This window comes from Anas platyrhynchos, chromosome 22 (genome assembly GCF_047663525.1).
Source record: "Anas platyrhynchos isolate ZD024472 breed Pekin duck chromosome 22, IASCAAS_PekinDuck_T2T, whole genome shotgun sequence".
NCBI lineage: Eukaryota > Metazoa > Chordata > Aves > Anseriformes > Anatidae > Anas > Anas platyrhynchos.
Window position 1 is genome coordinate 10,825,713 of NC_092608.1, and position 20,263 is coordinate 10,845,975.

Consider the following 20,263-nt stretch of genomic DNA (forward strand, 5'->3'; position numbering starts at 1 on the left):
GTTTCTTTAAGACAAGAATTGTGTGAATGGTTGTAAATACTTTCTGCTTCGTTTTCTAGTACATGAAATTTAGTCTCTCAGAGCTTTTGCAGTATTAAAGACTTTAGAGTTAGTTATTTTTGAAAGTGTTAATTAAAGGAGTATTTTCTCTGTTCTTAAAGGCACGCTGAGACAGTGGTTCACAAGAATACAAAGTTAAAGTTTTCTTCTCACTTGACTTAAATCTGACCTAAATGCTGACAAGCAAATTGCTGCCTAAACTCTTTTGACCGTTGCTCCTTCAGTGAATTGCAGTTCTGATGCTCTTGAGTATGATTAAAATCATCTGCTTCCTAGTCTCAGTAAAATCTTTCTTTCTCTTTCTCTTTTGTGCAAACTGAAGTATTCATAGAGGACTTACATGATGATCAGGATGCTTGTTGTATCCATAGAGTATGCTACTTATATTTAAATGGTGGTTATAGTTTGCCCCATATTCTTTTCTCACAGTCGCAAGTGATATATGAGCAGTATCAGTAGTTAGAATTCTGAGTGAAGAGAAGAACAGTTGTCTGAAGGTAGATACAAGAAAACTTGTGAAGGTTTTAGAGAGATGTTCGTGTAGTTTGTCTTCAGGAACGTCTGGATACCTTTCACAGAGCTTTTCTGTACAGTTGTAGCAGAGGGACAGAATGACAATTTCACGAAATCTTTATTCTTCCAACAATGCTAGTTACACAGTTAAAATTTAGCCTAAGTAGATTGTATGAAATAAAGCAAAGGAGTGTATTAAATGTATTAAAATGAGGATCATGCACAGATCATTAAATATTTTCTTTCTCCTATGATCCATTTAGTTAGAATTATAAAATAGAGTGATTTTGTATGTGAAAATCTCTTCCCAAGGCTTTCATAAACATTTGTTTAAGCACAAAATAAAGCATGTGCGTATTACTAATGTACTCGTATATTTTAGTCTATTGGTATTGTGGTTTAGAAAATCATAGACTTGAAAACTGAAATAACTGATGTTGTGGATGTGTTACAGTTACTACGGATTTCAAAAGTTTACGACCCCTTAACTATTCTTATGGACTGGATCTCAGACCAACACCTTAGCAAAATAGAAATACATGAAGAGAGAGAGGGCAGTGAGAAACCTCAGTGTGCTAAAGAAAACTACACTCTAGAAAATTGTATGAAGGTAAAGGCATTTGAATTTGTTTAGGTTGAAATGTTAAGATTCTTTGTATTATTTCTGAGTGTAACAGGTCTGCCTGTTTTACACACGCTTTGAATACATGAATTAAAAGAAAACAGCAGTTAATCCATCAGTATTAATTCCAACAGTGAGATGTAATAGATAATTTTTCATACAGATATTTATACAGATCATTTTTAAGGAAATGTGTAGTGTGCAGTCTGACCTTGAGATTCCACCTGTCTTTCTATTTTAAGTCACTTTTCTCAGCTGATAATTTATCTCGTGTTTTATCTGTAATACTGTATGTAATTCCTTTTTCCTAAGGAGACACACACGTCTAATTTAAAGTATTTTAGTGCTGATACTAGGTATTAAAAGTTCAAGTTATGTCTTATAAAAGATGATACCGTGCTATACTTGTAACGCTTTTTTGGGATACCGAGGCTTGGAAATCAGTGAAGCGTTCAGGAAATCTGCTTTTTCTGTTTGTTTGTTTGTTTGTTTGTTTAATTATTATTCTATCTAAAATTTGTAGCCCTTGGTATTAGACTTCAGAGCTTGAGCTCACACAATGTCTTTCCACTTTTTGTGTAAACCTGTGTAAAATGTAAATTCAGTATATAATTCTGTTACCTGTACCAGATCTGCCCAGTGAGTATTTGTACATGTAGTCTGTTAAACTCCGGGAATACGTTGATTTTAGTTTGGTTTAGTTTTGCTTAGTTTGCTTTTTACTTGTGGTTAGCTTGTACTGTAAGTTCGTATACTGCACGTAACTTTGCCATTCTGTATTTTTACAGCTTTTGCCTATGGTCACTGGACAGCTCCAGTGGATGCCATTTGTGGATCCTAAACTACATATGTCTGTGATTCAATTTATCTACTGGTCTCTAAGGCAGATAGACACTGGTAGTCAGGTAAATTCCCAAGAGATATTTTGCATTATAAATGAGTATGAAAAGTAGATATTTTCAGGGAGTATATATAAAAGAAACTTTGCTGTCTTTGCAAAGCATAAATGCCTACCACAGATACATAGCAAATGAAAAACTAATTCTCACCAAATTAACTTTCTCACATTCGTTGTAATATTTTGCACCGTGTCTGTAAACATATTTTTGCACACATATGTGATCTTTGTTGCAGTAGTGTGTAGCATCTCAGAAATGGTATTTTCCATATGTGCTTACAAAACGTGTGAACTAGGAAAAGAAATATATTTTTGTTCGCTTTATGCATGAGATTTGTTGAAATTGATGGCAACGTGTGGCAAAGTAGCAAAGGTATTTTGATTTCTTTGTTCTCTACTCAGTGTCTAACTGAATAGAACTAAGCTGGTGGTTCCAGTGCTAATGAGAAGGTATTTTAAATGAGCTTGTTATTAAGTTTGATTCTGAAGTAATATTTCTGCACCGGTTTTTGAAAAGTCCAATACATCTTACCTGTACAGTATTCTTAAGGGTCATGTTTAGACCTTAGTTCTGTAAACGCTTTTGTAGGACCTAGCTTCAGGCATCTTCACAAAAGAGGGTAGTGTAGTAGGCAGCACTGATTAAAGCTGAGTTTGAACTGACTTTATTCTGGAACCAGAGGCAAATTAAATAATGTCAGCATATCAGGGGCCCTGACTACCTTGTTTCTTTGTGAAGTGTGTGTTGACTAGGCCCTGTGCTAATGTTGTTCAACTGCTTGTGGAACGCAAAGTAGTATCCCATGTACAGACTATATTGCAATACACGGTCACGACATCTGCTATTTAATATTTAATCCTTAGGGGAACATACGTACTTAGCAGACAGGATTTTCATGTATTTTAATGTTTACGCTAAATGTGCACGTTGTTTGAAACAGGATGCAAGCATGACAGCAACAATGGAGAGACTTGCAGAAGTTATTCTCAAAGGCGCAGTACAAAAGGGAAGCATGCAAAAATGGACTAAAAAGTCTACACAGAGTAAACCAAAAGCTGCACATTTCTTTAAAAGCTCCTCTATGCCTTTGAGGTTTCTGTCAACTTTAGTTGTGCTTAGAACAGCAAAACGAAGTAAGTTCTGGTTTTTATTATGTCTTTTTTAAATTATCTTTTTCTTTTTCTTTTTTTTTTTTTTTTAAATCTTATTTTCAGGTATGTGCCCAGACAAAAAAACAAATGTACAAAATGCAGCAGTTCAATGATACTGTAGCATCTGTAATGCTTTAGTAGTAAAGGATGTTTTATTTGAATTTTACCACCTGATGAAGCATAATATAGGGAAGCAAGTATGAACCTTGCTATTATTCATGTCATAATTTGTGTGGTCATTTTAATATGCTTTATTTATGTCAGTGAGATCAACGTATTTTGTGACAAAGGGGAAAAGAGATGTTGGTAATTCTCTCAAGCAATCACCGTAGCAGTGATTTGTTTGTCAAGATCTGCACTGCATATAATGGTACAGCTAATTGCTCCTCAGTAAACTGAAATCAGTAGCAAATTCAGAACAGTTCTAGAATTTCATTGCTTTGTCAAAGTTTAATGTAAAGCTCATACTCTATCTAGCTCTTACCTCTCTGCTGTCTCCCCTTTTCTCCTACCAAGTCTGTCACTGCAAGTGGCTACCCATAAACATTATCAGCATTGAAGAATGCTACCATATGCTGATGCAGTATAGTAATGTATTTTGTTAACAGGCAAAAGCAAATGAGGTCGTACTTGTCTGGAGATATCGCAGTTCTTAGTGACTTTTGCTTCAGTTCATGAGAGTTACTCCGCTTGTGCAATTTCCAGGATGCCGTAGTATCTCTTCTCAGCAGCAGTTTCTTTAAAAACAAACAGGGCCTGAAAAGACAAAAAACGTTTTCTTTGAAGTGATGACAAAAATACTGACCTGTGCAGTATTTATACTGGTAGTACTTAGAATAAGTAGGATTTAAACATTCTGGAAGACCACCCTGTCACCATTAATAAACAAATACAGTATTTCAGCTGTTGGAGGGAAGAATCAGTGTATTTTCAATTTCAGTATCATATAGTTTCAGTCAGAATATTTTGGTGAAGCATGATTACCCTGAAATTGAAACTCACATTTCTAGAAATGTTTGATGAAAATGATGCAAATGAATTACAATACAAAAAAAGTACTTATTGCAGAGATTAACTATAAGCAGATGAAAGCTGTTGATCAGAATGAATCAGTTTAGCTTCTCATGGTTGGTTTTTACTGCGAGCCTATAGAACATGGAAAAAAATTACCTGTTAAATTTATGTTGAAACTTACCGTGTATGAATTTTCATCACTGACCACATGTCTAATGATCTAGCGATGACAAAGCAGCACATTCAGTTTAAACATATATATCCTGTTCCCTTCAAGATGCTAATATCCAGCAGATGGCACTGTAATTAAACTTTTGCTATGTGATAAATTTTTCCCTTACTCTTAATTTTCTGTGCTCCAGATGATCAATGCTATTCCAAGATATTGAGGAAGATTTGACATCATGAAATTAAGAAAACTGAATTGATTCACTTAATCTAAATTCTCTGAATAATTTAGTGTTCTCCAAAATGGATGCATATATAACGTGGATGCATATATAACGTGGATGCATATATAACTTAAACTACAGCTTTTTATGGAAAGGAATGTGAATAGTTGCTGTCATGACAGTAATTGCAGTTATTCAGATGAATGAGCCTTTTACTCCTTTATTAGAGGCTTCCCAGATGTTGAAACCAATATAGTCCCAAACTATGCAGCTTGTGATTTCTTTTCTCTCTTAAGGAAGAGATTAGAAAGGTGTTATATTTGCAAATATATTTTGCTCAATTTGTGAGTTGTAACTTGTCTTTTTTTCCACTCACAACAATTTTTGTAAGGAATAAAAATAGGCAGAAGATGCATTTAAACAAATAAGTAAATTAATATTTTCAGCCATTTAATTTTTTTTTTTTTAATTAGTATATATCTGCAACAGTAACTCTTAGGATAAATATTCATGTATTTGTGATCATCTAATGGAACTGTGATTACATAATTTTTATTCCCTGTTTTCTGTTATCTTTCAGTGGATTACCTGACTCAGGCATTTCATTCCCTTTGCGTGGACTTGAAGACAGATGAAGGAAAGATCTTATTTTTGCAATACCGATGTGTGCCTATCATACTAAGCCACTTAACTATATCCAAAAAATGTCTCCTTTTTATTGCACTTAATGCATTAGTTGAGATGGCCATGAACAACGATAAAAGTGAGTAATTGAAAAAAATACATACAAAGTTATGATGAAAGTAGGTGAGGTAAGCATAAATACCAAATCAAAAATAACGTGCTGCTTCTCTATAAATAACCTGATCTAGCATTAGCATTCATTTGTGTCATTTAAATTCATTAGAGATATAAAGTATGTTTCTGAATTGTCCGTCTCTTCTCACTGTCAGCATCCAAGCTTTACATCTTGTCCTGGTTGCTTTCTTAGTGGTGTGATTTTTTTTGATGTTTAGTTTAGCTTTTCTGTTTATTCCACTGGTTTACCTTGCTGATGTTTTGCCAATGAGTAATTTTCTTTTGAAGTAAGGCTGTGCTAGGGCAGCCATTTCATGAAATCCTGTTAGCAGGTGGAGATAAAATAAATAAATAAATAAATAAACTTTTATCTTTTTTTACCCCCCTAATGTGAACAGCTCACCCGTAGCCATTTTTCACTTTAAAGTAATTGGAAATGGCACATCTGTAAGGGATGGTTATGTTTCAATGAGTTGTACTGTGGTGTGGTCCTATAAAAGGGTTAATAGTCTCCTTCACAGTGGTTTTCCAGGTGACACAGGCAAAGAATCAGTTGATAACAATCTGGATGAACACACAAGTAGTGAGCCATTCCAGTGTCATGTGGAACAATCCTTGTTAATTTTCTTAAAATAAAAAGTATTCATTGTTTTTTGGAACAGAAAAGGGAAGGAGAAGGGACTGCTGCTATTTGTGAAATGTATATTGTTGGCTTGGGGTATTTTGTTACCATGTACTATAGGGGCAAAAACAGAAAGCGTGTTTGACTTGGGATGGAACAACGTTGAGTTAGAAGGCATTTTGCAGTGAGATAAGTGGCAGAAAGATTTACCTGATGTTGTTTTCATCCTTTCAGACCGTGTGGTTAGTTTATCTATTTGTTTTTTTTACACTAAAGTATTTCTAATCATCATAATTTTGATCGGTATAGTAACTGGGAAAGAAAAACCTAAGCAGGGTTGATGGTATCTGACATTACTTTGAAGAAAAATTCCACTAACAGTACATGTTCTGTTATCTAGTAGTAGTCATTTCGATCTGCTGGATGCCTAGATTTGGAAGAATAATGGAGATAAATTGTGACAAGTTCACATTTTGCCATGTTGCTTGTAACCTTGTTGCATGTCAAATGTAACCGTTCAGGTATTGGTACCATCTGTTTCCTATCTATAGGTAGTATCTTAATGACAAATTAGAATTAATAGTCTTATTGCTGTTCATCTTTACTGGCACGCAGCTTTTCATGTACCCCATCCCTGTTTGGTTCAGGTGTTTCACATCCAGAATCCTGTCAATCTGTCTTGTTATAAAGGTAGTTCCTGGCCTCCAAGGTGTAGGTTTTTGTTCTGGTCTTTTCTGATCTTTGTAAACTTCTGTTCAGTCCAACTTACTTCTGTGACATAAGGAATCCTGTTCTGTTTTTAACCTTTTTTATTGCTTTTTTTTGTGTGTGTATGTTTGTGATGGTCATTTAAGAATGAGGGTGGCCTCCCGTACATCCTGTGTCATAGCTGCGTGAAGGTCTTGCACATCTAGGAAGCTGAAGAACAATTGATACCATCCTGAGGTCAACATGTACTGGGTGATGGGCTGGACCTGTCCTTGGGCTCTCTTAACTCGGGGTCACCCACGAAGGCATCCACACTCGAGGGGCCTTGCACTGACTGTTACCTCGCCTGCCCTCCGTTGTGCTATAACCACTGGCTCTTACCAGGCCCAGCTGTTGACGACGAGAATCAGTTAAACTCAGCAAATGGTTCCAATCTTGCCAGTGACTGTGTAAGAGACAGCAGCTCATCAGCAAGCTGTTCAGTGTAGTTACTGGTTCTTTTTCTGTGGTCCTTATGTAACTTTTCCACGAGCTAACTCTCCATCACTCTGTTGGGTTGGTCCGCTCTCCTGGCAGATCCACATGCAATTAGAAACGAGGCAAAACCGTAATGGTTAATTTGTTAAAACATGAACTTCAAGCTGGTGTTCCTGACAGTCTTCATTTTCTGAGGTGACAGAGCTTTAGCTATAAAACAGAAATTTCTGAATGACAATAGCTGGTGAGACTTGATGCTGTGAGTGACTGATCACTTTGAGGGTAAATTTCAGATGAGTTCTGTCAACAGTGATAAATTGCTCATTGTTCATTACAGTCTACCAATGAAGTTAAGTTAATGTAACTACCAAATGCTGCAATTTTTTATGGCTCCTATGGGAGGCTTTTGCAGATTATTTAAAATTGTGTCAAATCCTGACCGGATAGATTCCAAGTTAGTTTTTCTACAGTAGTTAATAAAAACAAAATCTGTGCAGAGATGATGCAGAAAAATATGTAAAAATACACAGTTTTTATTCTTCTAGTTCATCAGATAGACAGGCATTTAAATTATATGCTTATTTTGTACATTTGTGATGATTTAAAATCTATTCTGCAAAAGCTTATTTGAAATGAATATATAAAATGAATAGATAAACAATGTAGGAAAAATCTCTTTAAATGCATGTCTTTATCAGTTTGCTTTCATGTGATTGAACTTTGTGAAACTTGAGGTATTATTTCCACTTTGGCTCTTCTGCTTTATGGTAAAATTCCCTCAGCGTATTTTTTATATTGTTTTATAAACCTCACAGTTAAAACATTTTACAGTGTATCTATATGTATATGTGTGTGTGTATATATATTAATAAAGTTTTTTTAAGATACCTTAAGACCGGTATTTTTAATAATAAAATAATACAGTATTATTGAGACCAGTAAGAACAAGCCAGCAAAGAAATGCCCAAGTAAGCAGAATATGGTATTTGTTTACACCTACAAAAAGGAATTTAAGGCATTTTTAGATATTTATAGGAATAAATTGTAGGACCTCCTTCTTCTACAGTAAAAGTAGAATAATATTACAATAACTATTAATTTAATGGCATATTCTAAGTAACTATATCCTGGGGCATACCAAGTGTGTTTATACGCTAAGGGCAGAGTGCAGTGAATAGTGACTTGTTTTGTTGGATTCCTAACAAATGTGTTCAGTTCTGTGACCTATTAAATCGGTACTTATGTTCTTTATGGTGTTGCTCTAAATCAGTCTGTACTATTAGAATCAAGAGTGAAATAACACAAGGGAACAGATTTTACTTTATTCTGAATTGACTAAGTTTTGGGGAGCAGGATAAATAGAAAAGATTATACTATATGGCCATGTTTAAAAATTATCCAGCATTTTACAGGAATTGTTTTGATATTCAGGTGTTCTTATCCAACTCTGACCTCTCAATTACGATTCTGCCTGTCTTGAAACGGTACGGTGACAGTTTTGATAATGAAAAGCTGTCTAGTCATCAGTGTCTACATGTACTATTTCCGTACGTCATTTTGCAGCAGCTTAAAATATTTCCTTGTCAGTTTTTTTAGCATAGCTTAGTGTTCTCCTCATGTCATCATAAGAAAAGGAGCATTGAATAAACATGTTGAAGATGAGATTTTTTTATCTGAGTTTAAAATTGCTCAGTGTCCTGTTTTCCTTTGTTCTCAAGGGAATAGGCCTTGTTTTAATACCACAAGTGCTGGTAATATCAGAATTCTTAGGAACTTGGGTGAGTTTTGTTCGCGGTTTTACCTGATTTTTGCATCACATGCCTAGAATATACCCAGTTAGTACATTGTTCTCATGGTTGCACAGCATGAGGCGCATATAAAACCCTCAAAAGCTATAAATCAATGATTTAGTTTTCCATGAGCCAAGTGCTGTGATTAAACTTTTTAACTATTTTCTTTTACAGTTTACTTAAAGATTTTCCTGGAAGACTGCAGTAATGAACGCTTTTTCCATACTTTGGCTGCATTGCTTCAGAATCGCGAGCTAGACATTTCGATTTTGGAAAGGATTTGTTTTATATTACAGAAAGTCTCTGAAATAAAGTAATCCTTTACTACCGTTTTTCTGTTAATTGCCATTAGATCACTGAACTTGGGGACCTTTCTCTTTTTTTAAAAGCTCATCTCTGTTTTGACGTTCGTTTGCTCCAATACAAATAATGCTGGACTTTCATTGTTAGCAATTATGTTTAAAATGTTTGTCACAGATCTGTAAGATGAATCTCTCAATTTGCCTATATATCTGTGTAGTTCAGAATATGAACTAAAAAATAACTAGCCTAAAGAACATATATTCCTCATTTATTTAGATGACGAGAATGCTTAGAAGAAAACCCTTCTTTTCTTCCCCCGACCTTCGGTTTTACTGAGTTACTTGGTAAAAATGTCCTCTGAAAATTGTTTTGTATGTGACTTAAATTTCAGTTTTGTCAATTTTCATCTCTATCAAAACAAACAAACAAAACAAACAAAAAAACAACACACGGTTTAAAGTCTTGAGCCATTTAAGACTTTGGGGGAATGTTAACCTTTACAGAATAGGTTTCTGTTGCTTACTGGTTACTAATTTATTATAACAAAGAGCTTCAGCATGTCAGTGGTAGAATGCTGCTGAGTTCCGTTGATGTACATTATTTAATGGGATTGTTTCATTTATAAAAGCAGGTATTTACACTAAACTGTTGCTTACATTAGAGTTAGTTATTTACAAAACTGAGGGTTTTGTTTGATTTTTCTTAGGAACAAAATTGAACTCTGGGGGAAAAAAAAACAACAAAAAACTTCCTGTAAAATACTCTAATTTAAATCATATTTTTCATCGGAAATAAACTAAAAGTGTACTCAGAAATCCAGATTTTTTAATTTGTTTAATTAAAAGGCAACCTCACAGGTGGTGCCATAAATCTTAAGAAATGAACCTTGAAATATTCTTTAATTTTTTTATCCTTGGTTTTGTAATAGTTCATTACTGTATTTGCCTCGATGTTATTGTGGATTTTCTGTACACGTCCTGTTTCTGAAATCTTGCTTCTCACTGGGGAAATCTTTTTACAGGTTTTCCTTGATCTTCCACTGTACTACATGTAAATACCATTTAGTCAAGAGAAAGCATAGTTCTTGATGTGAGGAATGTTTTAACAATTCCAATTCGTGTCCATAAATTCGTGTCCATAAAGAATAATTCTGTTTGAATCCTGTCTGCCTCTGGGCCCTGCACTGGCAATTTAGTTCTTGAACCACAGATGCAGTGTGTCCCAGTCTCCCCCTCATTCCAGTCAATTTATCACGTCTTCAGAAAACACTCCTTAAATTTATGAACCTGTTTGCTTTTGTTATTCCTGACTTCTAGTTCTAACAGTTACAGTTTTTTTTTTCTGTCTTCTTCGAGATTGATTTAACACTGCTATAGATGTTATGTAGATGACTGTAAATAGCTGGGAAAGAATGTTTTAATTGCTCGTGAGTCGTCAACCTGTTTGGGAGTTTCAGAACAACTGATAATAACTGGTGACTGCTGGTGACTGTTATGAGATCCTTGGTATCTGGCCAGGGGGGCCAAGAGATTAAGAGGAAGAGAAAAGAAGCTGAAGGACGGTTGGGAGACAAGACCTGTGGAGAGTGTACAGAGAGTGTTCCATAAACTTGGAATAGTGCCGAGTAAGTACAAAGGGTGAGAGGAAGACTACAAGCCTTCAGCATGAAAGACCCCTAGAGACCCCCAGAGGAGACTGATGCGCATGCTCCAGTAGGAGGAACTGGACCCCGGAAGCTAATTATAATAATCTATTTTTTTTAGAAGTAGTAATGAATATGTATTAGTCTAGGCGCATAAAAATCAGCTGCTTGATGTAACTGGTGTGCGTCCTGGTGGAGCAGAGACTCCCGGTGCAGCCAGCGCTGTTTGCTTACCTCTATTCCTTTATATTCTTTTAATAAATCCTATTTTTTTTATTTAATCCTAATTTGAATCCTGAGCCATTTATAACAATTTGGGGGCTCGTCCGGGATGGTTATAGTTCCTGAATTCTGATTTAATCTAGGAGAGGCGCCCCACCATTTGGTGGCTCCTGTTTGAGTCAGATCGGGACTAATGCCATCCTGAACCTGAATAAAGGTAAGCAAAGAATTTGATTTTTTTTGAGCTCCCTTGTTGCCGGCTGTTTTTTGCCCGTAATTCTGCGCGCGAAGATCCGGACGAAGACGACAGAGTCGTTTGGATACCGTTCGGTTGGATTCCGGTGCCCGGAATCGAACCGGATGAAGACGACAGTCGTTTGGATACCGTCTGGTTCGATCCCAGACGAAGACAGCAGAGACGCTGGTGGATACCGTCCGATTGGAGTCTGGACGAAGACGACTGATTCGTAAGATACCGTCCGGTTGGGTAAGGGTACGGTTGCCAGTTTTTGTGTGTGAGAGTGTAACTGAGACTTCTAAAGTCAGCGTGGAGGTCTTTTTGTTTTCTCACTGGTTCTAATCTCCTGTCGGGGGGGCTGGACTGGTGAGAAGAGGGATACGTGGGTGGGTGATAGGTCCTAAACCCCCTGCAAGACACTCTCACTGGGCAACCAAGGGCTGTGCCACTAGTAAAATTCCCGGATGGGTCAGATAAAATCGAAGACCGAGGACCAGAAAGGGAGAAAATTACCAGATATATGACCAAAAGGTCCAATATGAATAATGATTAGAAATTGGAACAATAGGGGCCCCAGAAAATTAAAGAGTAAATTAAAAATGATCCAGTATTTTATGACAGAATGACCAAAAGAACCCTTAAGACCCCCTGTATTTTGATCCATGGAGGACGGGGTCTGTCAGGCTTTGAACATTAATAGTAGAATACCCGTGGATCCAGAAAAGAGCAAGCTGAAACATTGGAATTAGAAATTAGAGAGCAATTGATTAAGAATGAATATGTGCTCCATTTGTGCCTGTGCTGCGCTTATACCACCAGATAACAGGAGCCTCTCGGACCCCGAGAACCAGATCAAAAACAACCTCATGGTTCAGACTTTAACCAAGGGGCCTAAGATAAGGAGGACTGTTCACAAAGGGACAGGTTATGTGTGTGTATAGGAATGTTTATGTATATGTAACTTTTTACTAAAGCAATTTGTCACGTTAGGCCTGCACGACTTTGGGGGGGACTACCCGCCCCGTGCCTCACGGAACTGAGTAAACATACCTACTTTACAATCCTACTGATTGTGGAGTCAGCTTTCTGTGAGTCATTTTGGTGAGCCAGGCAGGAGACACTCTGCTCGGCTGCGGGATCGGCTGCAGCGTGGACGCCCCTAGGTGCACCCTGAGTGTTTTTGCTCGGAGGGGACTCCACTCTCGGCTGCTCACCGCAGGAGCAAAGAAACTCCTGAAACTGCAGACAAACGGTATGTTTTCGGCTGCTGGAGGGATACTAACTGGAGTGTTAATAATTGTATGTGTTTTTATGTATGTATTTTGTGTTGAAAGTATTTGTGTAAATGTAAGGGTTTGAAACAAAGTGTTACAAAAAAGTCACTTCACGAAGAACACAGTCAGAGACAATACTTGTTTGGTTGGTTATCATTCTAAATTATATTCCTGTGGTATGAATGAGATGTGCTGGAGGCCTCCGTGTGCGATGGTGCTGTGTGAGTGAGACGCAGCGTTGCTGCAAAGCGAGTGCAGAGTTCCGATCCGTTGTTCCGTACTCTCCGCAAGGGGAGTGGGCAGAGACGAACGAAGTGCTTGACAGACTGAAAAGAAGTGCTGTTTTATCCAAGTTTTGAGTGGTGGTGCCTAATATATGGGCCCGGTGTATCTTGTGTATCCTATTTTTGCTCTTAAATGTTTTGACTGTGACAAGAAAAAGGCAGGAGCATGATATGACATGCTTCCTGCAACATATGAGGCCCGCACAGGGCGAGACCTGGACTCGCTGAGACCTGAACAGGCCGAGACCAGAGCAGTGCTGGGAGACCCGAGACACTACGGAGGGACTACCGCTGGACGGAGAGAGCCCTGAGAGACGCTGCGGAGCCACAGATGGCTCTGAGAGACACAGAATAGACCTGACAGAAGCTGCAAAACGCGGGGAAATTGAAGTAATTGCGGAACATCCGAGATCGAGTTGCTACGGGAGACCAGAGGCGTCAGTGGACACCGGTAGCTGACCCTCAGCGTGTGGCGAGTCGGCACAGAGCAGAGGGGCGGACATCAGGACCCTGCAGCCTGTCTGACATAACCATGGAGGCAGCGGCAGCAGCGGCTGTGCTGCTTCACTCTGGCATTCTTTTTATAAAAGGTTTATCTTGCAATGCAAAAAAGACTATTCGTCCCCAGATCGGTGTTATAACTATTGCTAATGACGACTTAGCTCTATTGCAGGGCAGGAGTGCAGAGACGCAGATCACACTGCCAAATGCCCACCGGCAGGCTCTTTCACAAACCTAAGGTTGCAGCTGGCACTGCCTGCAGCCGTATAGCAGACGTTCCACTCTCTTTCCTAACTAGTAATCATGTGTCTCATCCATTTGTGGTGAATGGTCAGTGGCAAAAAGAAAAGGAGGATGCCACTGACACTAACAGCATGGGTAATAGGAGTAGTATAAGTGACACAGGTGACGGTGCGGGGTGCTGGGTGCTCTGCCTGCTGCTCACCTTCGCCTGACTGTGCACTGCTGCCGACGGTGCTAGAGTAAAATGTGAAGACTGCTCAGATGGCAGTGATGAGAGTGCTTGTGTGAAGAAGATGTGTACTGAATCTGACTTTGTGTGCATAGATATCAATAAAGTGTGTAACCAACAGAGAGACTGCAAGGACTGGGGTGATGAGCCCCTGAAGGAATGCAACAAAAATGAATGTGACTGTCCAGCTGGGAAACTGTGGAGATAGTGATGAATGCCAAAACCCTGGTATCTGTAGTCAAATCTGTATCAACCTGAAAGGCTATCAGATGAATCCTGCTACAGGAACCTGGAAAGGGCCATACGGCAAAGCAAATTAGATAACTGTTATTTAACTTGTCAGAAGATAAAAAAGAAAGTGTTTCAACAAGCAGCCACGGGAGGGAAGAATCACTGAACCCTCGGTGTGAGGGACTGTACCTTGTTTTACTGACTACTGAAACAGCTGTGAGAACCGCAGAAAGGGACCCATGCATCCAGAATAAAAGGACCAGTAACTACTGAAACTTGGAGGGCTGAGTCCGCTCCTGGGAAACTGAAACTCAAGCTAAGGAAGAACTAATATTCTGGCAACGAGGCTCTGCATGAATTAAGGATGCCAAATAAAGGGGACAAGCTTGAAGTGAGGAAAGGGAGAAGGCAAGACCAGGGCAGGACCCTCCACTGTGGTGTGTATGGTCTCACGAGGGAGGCAACCCCTATGGGTATTGACTGCCGAGTGAGAGGGCCTCGACTGGACTTCTCCCACACTAAGGTCAGGTTGTCCTGAGAAAATAACATAAGAACCTTTATTTTAACCTATATAAATTTGTGATTCGTTTTCCAGGAGCTGGATCACCCTGACAGGCCGAACGGTAACACAAGCCTGAATCAACCCTGAAGGTGTTTGCCTATTATGATCCAGATACGTGGGCAGAAGACAGATCGTGGGACTATAGGACCCCAGAATATATACTTAATAGAATAATTAGGTTATTAGCTGTAATAGAAATAGTTATAAATGATGAGAACTGCTTTGTATCAAAATTGCCTAGCTTTGGATTATTTACTAGCACAAGAAGGAGAAGTCTGTGGAAAATTTAGCTTTAGTAATTGCTGTTTAAAGATTGATAAAAAGGGTGTTTCTTCCTAGTAGCTGATAGAATGTTATGTTCTGGTTTAGGATGAGAAGAATGTTAATAATATGCTGATGTTTTAATTGTTTTTAATTGTTACAGAGCAGTGCTTACACCAAGCCAAGGACCAAGCCAAATTCAGCTTCTCACTGTCCTGCCAGCAGGCAGGCTGGGAGGAGGGCCGGACTGCTCGGGGTTGGGTTGGGCATCGGACAGCAGGTGGTGAGCAATTGCATTGTGCAACACTTGTTTCGTACACATTATTACTAGTAGTAATATTATCATCATTATTATTGTTATTATTATTATTATTTTCTTGTTATCTCAACTCACAGGCTTCACTTTCCCATTTCTCTCTCCCATCCCAGAGAAGGAGAGGGGGGAGGTGAGCGAGCAAACACAAACCTGGAAGGATATGGAATGGGATTTATTTTCATTTATTTTCATTTATTTTTATTTTCATGGCTGCCTGGTGGACTATGGGTTAAAAGAGTGTTATTTTTATTGTTATGTGGTGTAAAGATGTTATTGTCTATACCTTGTATGATACCTTGTCTTACATTATTAATACACCGGGCGATAAATAGTACATTGGTAATAACTTCGTTAAAAAAGGAAGGGAATATGTCAATTATGATGCTTAAGAATTGGACCCTCCAAGAACAAACTGATGAAATCCAATTATTAATAACAGAAGAGACACGAATTGGGGATAGTAAAAAGAAGATAAGGGATTGTGAGGAATGTTTTAACAATTCCAATTCGTGTCCATAAATTCGTGTCCATAAAGAATAATTCTGTTTGAATCCTGTCTGCCTCTGGGCCCTGCACTGGCAATTTAGTTCTTGAACCACAGATGCAGTGTGTCCCAGTCTCCCCCTCATTCCAGTCAATTTATCACGTCTTCAGAAAACACTCCTTAAATTTATGAACCTGTTTGCTTTTGTTATTCCTGACTTCTAGTTCTAACAGTTACAGTTTTTTTTTTCTGTCTTCTTCGAGATTGATTTAACACTGCTATAGATGTTATGTAGATGACTGTAAATAGCTGGGAAAGAATGTTTTAATTGCTCGTGAGTCGTCAACCTGTTTGGGAGTTTCAGAACAACTGATAATAACTGGTGACTGCTGGTGACTGTTATGAGATCCTTGGTATCTGGCCAGGGGGGCCAAGAGATTAAGAGGAAGGAAAAAGAAGCTGAAGGACGGTTGGGAGACAAGACCTGTGGAGAGTGTACAGAGAGTGTTCCATAAACTTGGAATAGTGCCGAGTAAGTACAAAGGGTGAGAGGAAGACTACGAGCCTTCAGCATGAAAGACCCCTAGAGACCCCCAGAGGAGACTGATGCGCATGCTCCAGTAGGAGGAACTGGACCCCGGAAGCTAATTATAATAATCTATTTTTTTAGAAGTAGTAATGAATATGTATTAGTCTAGGAGCATAAAAATCAGCTGCTTGATGTAACTGGTGTGCGTCTTGGTGGAGCGGAGACTCCCGGTGCAGCCAGCGCTGTTTGCTTACCTCTATTCCTTTATATTCTTTTAATAAATCCTATTTTTTTATTTAATCCTAATTTGAATCCTGAGCCATTTATAACAGGCATACTCGGGTTATTATGTAAAGCAATGTTCTGTATACATGTATTTAGAACGTTTGATGTTTGTGTGTGCGTGTTGGTGGAGCGTAGACTCCCTGCACACCCAGCGCTGTTTACTTGACTTTTATATACCTTTAGAAATATTTGTTTCATAAATATTACAAAATTCAGACCTCATTTATAACAGGAAACAAATGGGGATACATAGGTTTTTATATCTACCTGGATCTCCAAAATCTCTATTAGGTTGAGATCTGTTAGAACAACTAGAAGCAGAAATTATCTTCGAAAAAAGGAAAATGGAATTAAGGATAGGAGAAGAACAACTAATAAATGTGTTAAGCCTGGCACTAATACAAACCGACCCTAAAAGTGAAATACCCTTAGAGATCATAAATCAAGTATATCCAGGAGTTTGGGCCACTGAAGTCTCTGGAAGAGCTAAAAATGTGACCCCAATAATTATTAAATTAAAGCCAGGAGAGAAACCCATTAAGGTTAAGCAATATCCTTTGAGGATAGAAGATAGGAAAGGAATTAAAGAGATAATTGATAGATTTATACAGTATGGATTATTGATTGAATGTGAATCAGAATACAATACACCCATATTGCCAATTAAAAAGGCAGATGGAAAAAGATATAGGCTAGTTCAGGATCTGAGGGCCATAAATAAGATCACTGAGGATATACATCCAGTAGTGGCAAACCCTTATACTTTGCTGACTAAATTAAGGAATAGTCAAGTCTGATTTACCGTACTGGATTTAAAAGATGCCTTCTTCTGCCTACCTTTAGCCACTGAAAGCCAAAACCTATTTGCCTTTGAATGGGAAAACCCTGACTCAGGCAGAAAGACACAGTTAACGTGGACAGTGCTACCACAAGGATTCAAGAATAGCCCCACTATTTTTGGAAACCAATTAGCAAAGGAACTTGAAACTTGGATACCTCCGGACACTGAAGGGGCTTTGTTACAATACGTAGATGATCTCTTAATAGCTACCGAGACTAAAGAGAGTTGTATTCAATGGACTATAAGTCTCCTTAATTTTCTGGGTTTAAATGGATAACGAGTCTCTCAACAGAAAGTCCAGCTGGTTCAACAACACGTGACCTACTTGGGATTTGGAATTTCGGGAGGTCAGCGAGAACTAGGAACTGAACGTAAGGAAGTCATTTGCCGGACTCCAGAACCCCAAACGGTAAAGGAGCTACGAACCTTTTTAGGAATGACAGGTTGGTGTCGCCTTTGGATTTATAATTATGGACTAATGGTAAAGCCTCTATATGAATTGATAAAGAGTAATCAGTCAAAGTTAGTCTGGACTGGAGAAGCACAAAACGCCTTGAAACAACTTAAACGAGAATTGCTGCAAGCTCCAGCTTTGGGATTACCGGATCTTTTGAAACCCTTCTGGCTGTTTTCTCATGAGAGACAAGGGATAGCTTTGGGAGTACTAGCACAAAGATTGGGTCCCTATAAACGAGCAGTAGCTTACTTCTCTAAACAATTAGATGAAGTAAGTAAAGGATGGCCCGGATGCCTTCGAGCTGTTGCAGCTGTTGTTATCAATATACAAGAAGCTCGGAAGTTTACAATGGGACAGAAAATGACAGTGTTAGTCTCCCATACGGTCTCAACAGTTTTGGAACAAAAAGGAAACCATTGGCTTTCACCACAGAGATTTTAAAATATCAAGCAATATTAGTAGAACAAGATGATGTGGAAATTGTGGTCACTAACGTCGTAAATCCAGCTTCTTTCCTTAGCGGAACTCTGGATGAACCTATAACTCATGATTGTATAGAAACAATGGAGACTGTGTATTCTAGTCGACCCGATCTTAAGGAAGAACCTTTAGAAGATGCTGATGAATCTTGGTATACTGATGGGAGCAGCTTTGTGAAACAAGGACAACGTAAGGCAGGGTACGCCATTACAACCACTCAACAGGTAATCAAGTCCAAACCATTACTCCCTGGGACGTCCACCCAGAAAGCAGAGATAATTGCTCTTACACGAGCACTGGAACTAGCAGCAGGAAGGAAAATAAGTATTTGGACAGACTCTAAATATGCATTCGGCATGATACATGCTCATGGAGCGATTTGGAAAGAACGTGGATTACTGACTGCTCAGGGAAAACAAAAAAAAAACATGCTGAAGAAATTTTAAAATTGTTACAGGCTGTAAAACAATCAGAAAAGGTAGCTATCATGCATTGTCAAGGACTCCAAAAGGGAAACGCTGATTTTGAAATTGGAAATCGATTGGCAGATCAGGAGGCTAAACAGGCAGCTGAAATAACTGAGGTGAAGGCATTGTCTTTAATACCAGACGGTAAAATCCAAACTATATACATGAACCAAAAAGCCAAATTATACAAAAGAAGACTTAAAATTAATTGAAGATTTGAAAGGTAAAAGGAAACCAGATAGATGAGTATATTTAAAAGATAACTGTGTAATAATACCCTCTAATTTGATATGGCCCATAGTTTTTACAGAACACAATAAAACACATCGGGGAGCTGACACATTGCATAAGAGCATGAGTCAGACATTAGTGGGATGAAATTTATACACAACAATAAAACAAGTAACTTAACAATGTAGCATCTGTTTACGTAATAACCCCAATACCAGGAATAGAATAAAATTTGGAATAATTGGTAAAGGAAATTATCTGGGACAACAGTGGTAAATTGATTTTTTCAGAACTCCCTAGAAAAGGGGGGTTTTGTTATTTACTGGTTCTGACTGACATGTTTCCAGGATGGCCCGAAGCTTTTCCTTGTCGAACAAACAAAGCAAGAGAAGTGGTTAAAGTCTTGTTAAATGAAATAATACCATGCTTTGGGATTCCAGTAGCAATGTCTTCTGAGAGAGGTTCACATTTTTGTGTGCAAGTGGTACAACAGATAAGTAAGATTCTAAAGATAGATTGGCAACTGCATACTCCTTATAGACTGCAGGCAAGTGGACAGGTAGAAAAATGAACCATTTAATTAAACAACAAATAGCTAAAATCGGACAAGAGGCTAATTTGTCATGGCCTCAATCCCTCCCTTTAGCATTACTTAGAATTAGAGTTAAACCTAGAGTAAAGAAGAATTTGAGCCCCTTTGAAATTTTATATGGAAGGCCATATCAATTTATATTTAGTGGAGAGGATCTAATGCAGCTGGGATCAGAATATTTATATACTTATATAACTGAACTTCAAAAACAATTAAATAAAGTACATAAATTTGTGTTAGGGACCAGGGCTAGAGGGTTGGATCAACCAATCCACCCCTTTAAGCCTGCGGAATATATGTATAAAGACTTTTTCAGGACAACCCCTACAGGAAAAATGGAATGGACTGTATCAAGTGTTGCTGACAACTCACACTGCTATCAAGATTAGAGAACAAGCCGCTTGGATCCACTATTCCCGAGTGAAGAAGGCTCCAGGAGCTCCCTGGAAAGTAACACTAGGTGACAATGAACTGAAACTAAAGCTTAGTCGATCAAGATGAGGACATTATGGTCGGGAGTATTTGGTAATATGGTTGGTAGAAAA

General features: G+C 38.3%; 1 protein-coding gene across 2 annotated transcripts; it reads left to right on the forward strand.

The window, feature by feature from the left end:
* Positions 1-221: 221 nt before the first annotated feature.
* On the forward strand, positions 222-20,263 carry LOC139999253 (coiled-coil domain-containing protein 138-like). 2 transcript variants are annotated; one of them, XM_072026731.1, is made up of 4 exons: positions 222-2,100; positions 3,035-3,227; positions 5,232-5,414; positions 9,221-20,263. In XM_072026731.1, exons 1-4 carry the CDS (start codon positions 1,993-1,995, stop codon positions 9,361-9,363), a joined length of 627 nt encoding a protein of 208 aa, XP_071882832.1. In that variant the 5' UTR covers positions 222-1,992; the 3' UTR covers positions 9,364-20,263. The 2 variants fall into 2 exon arrangements, with proteins under 2 accessions (XP_071882832.1, XP_071882833.1); XM_072026732.1 differs by lacking the exon at positions 9,221-20,263 and adding an exon at positions 6,926-8,144 and having other exon boundaries at positions 227-2,100.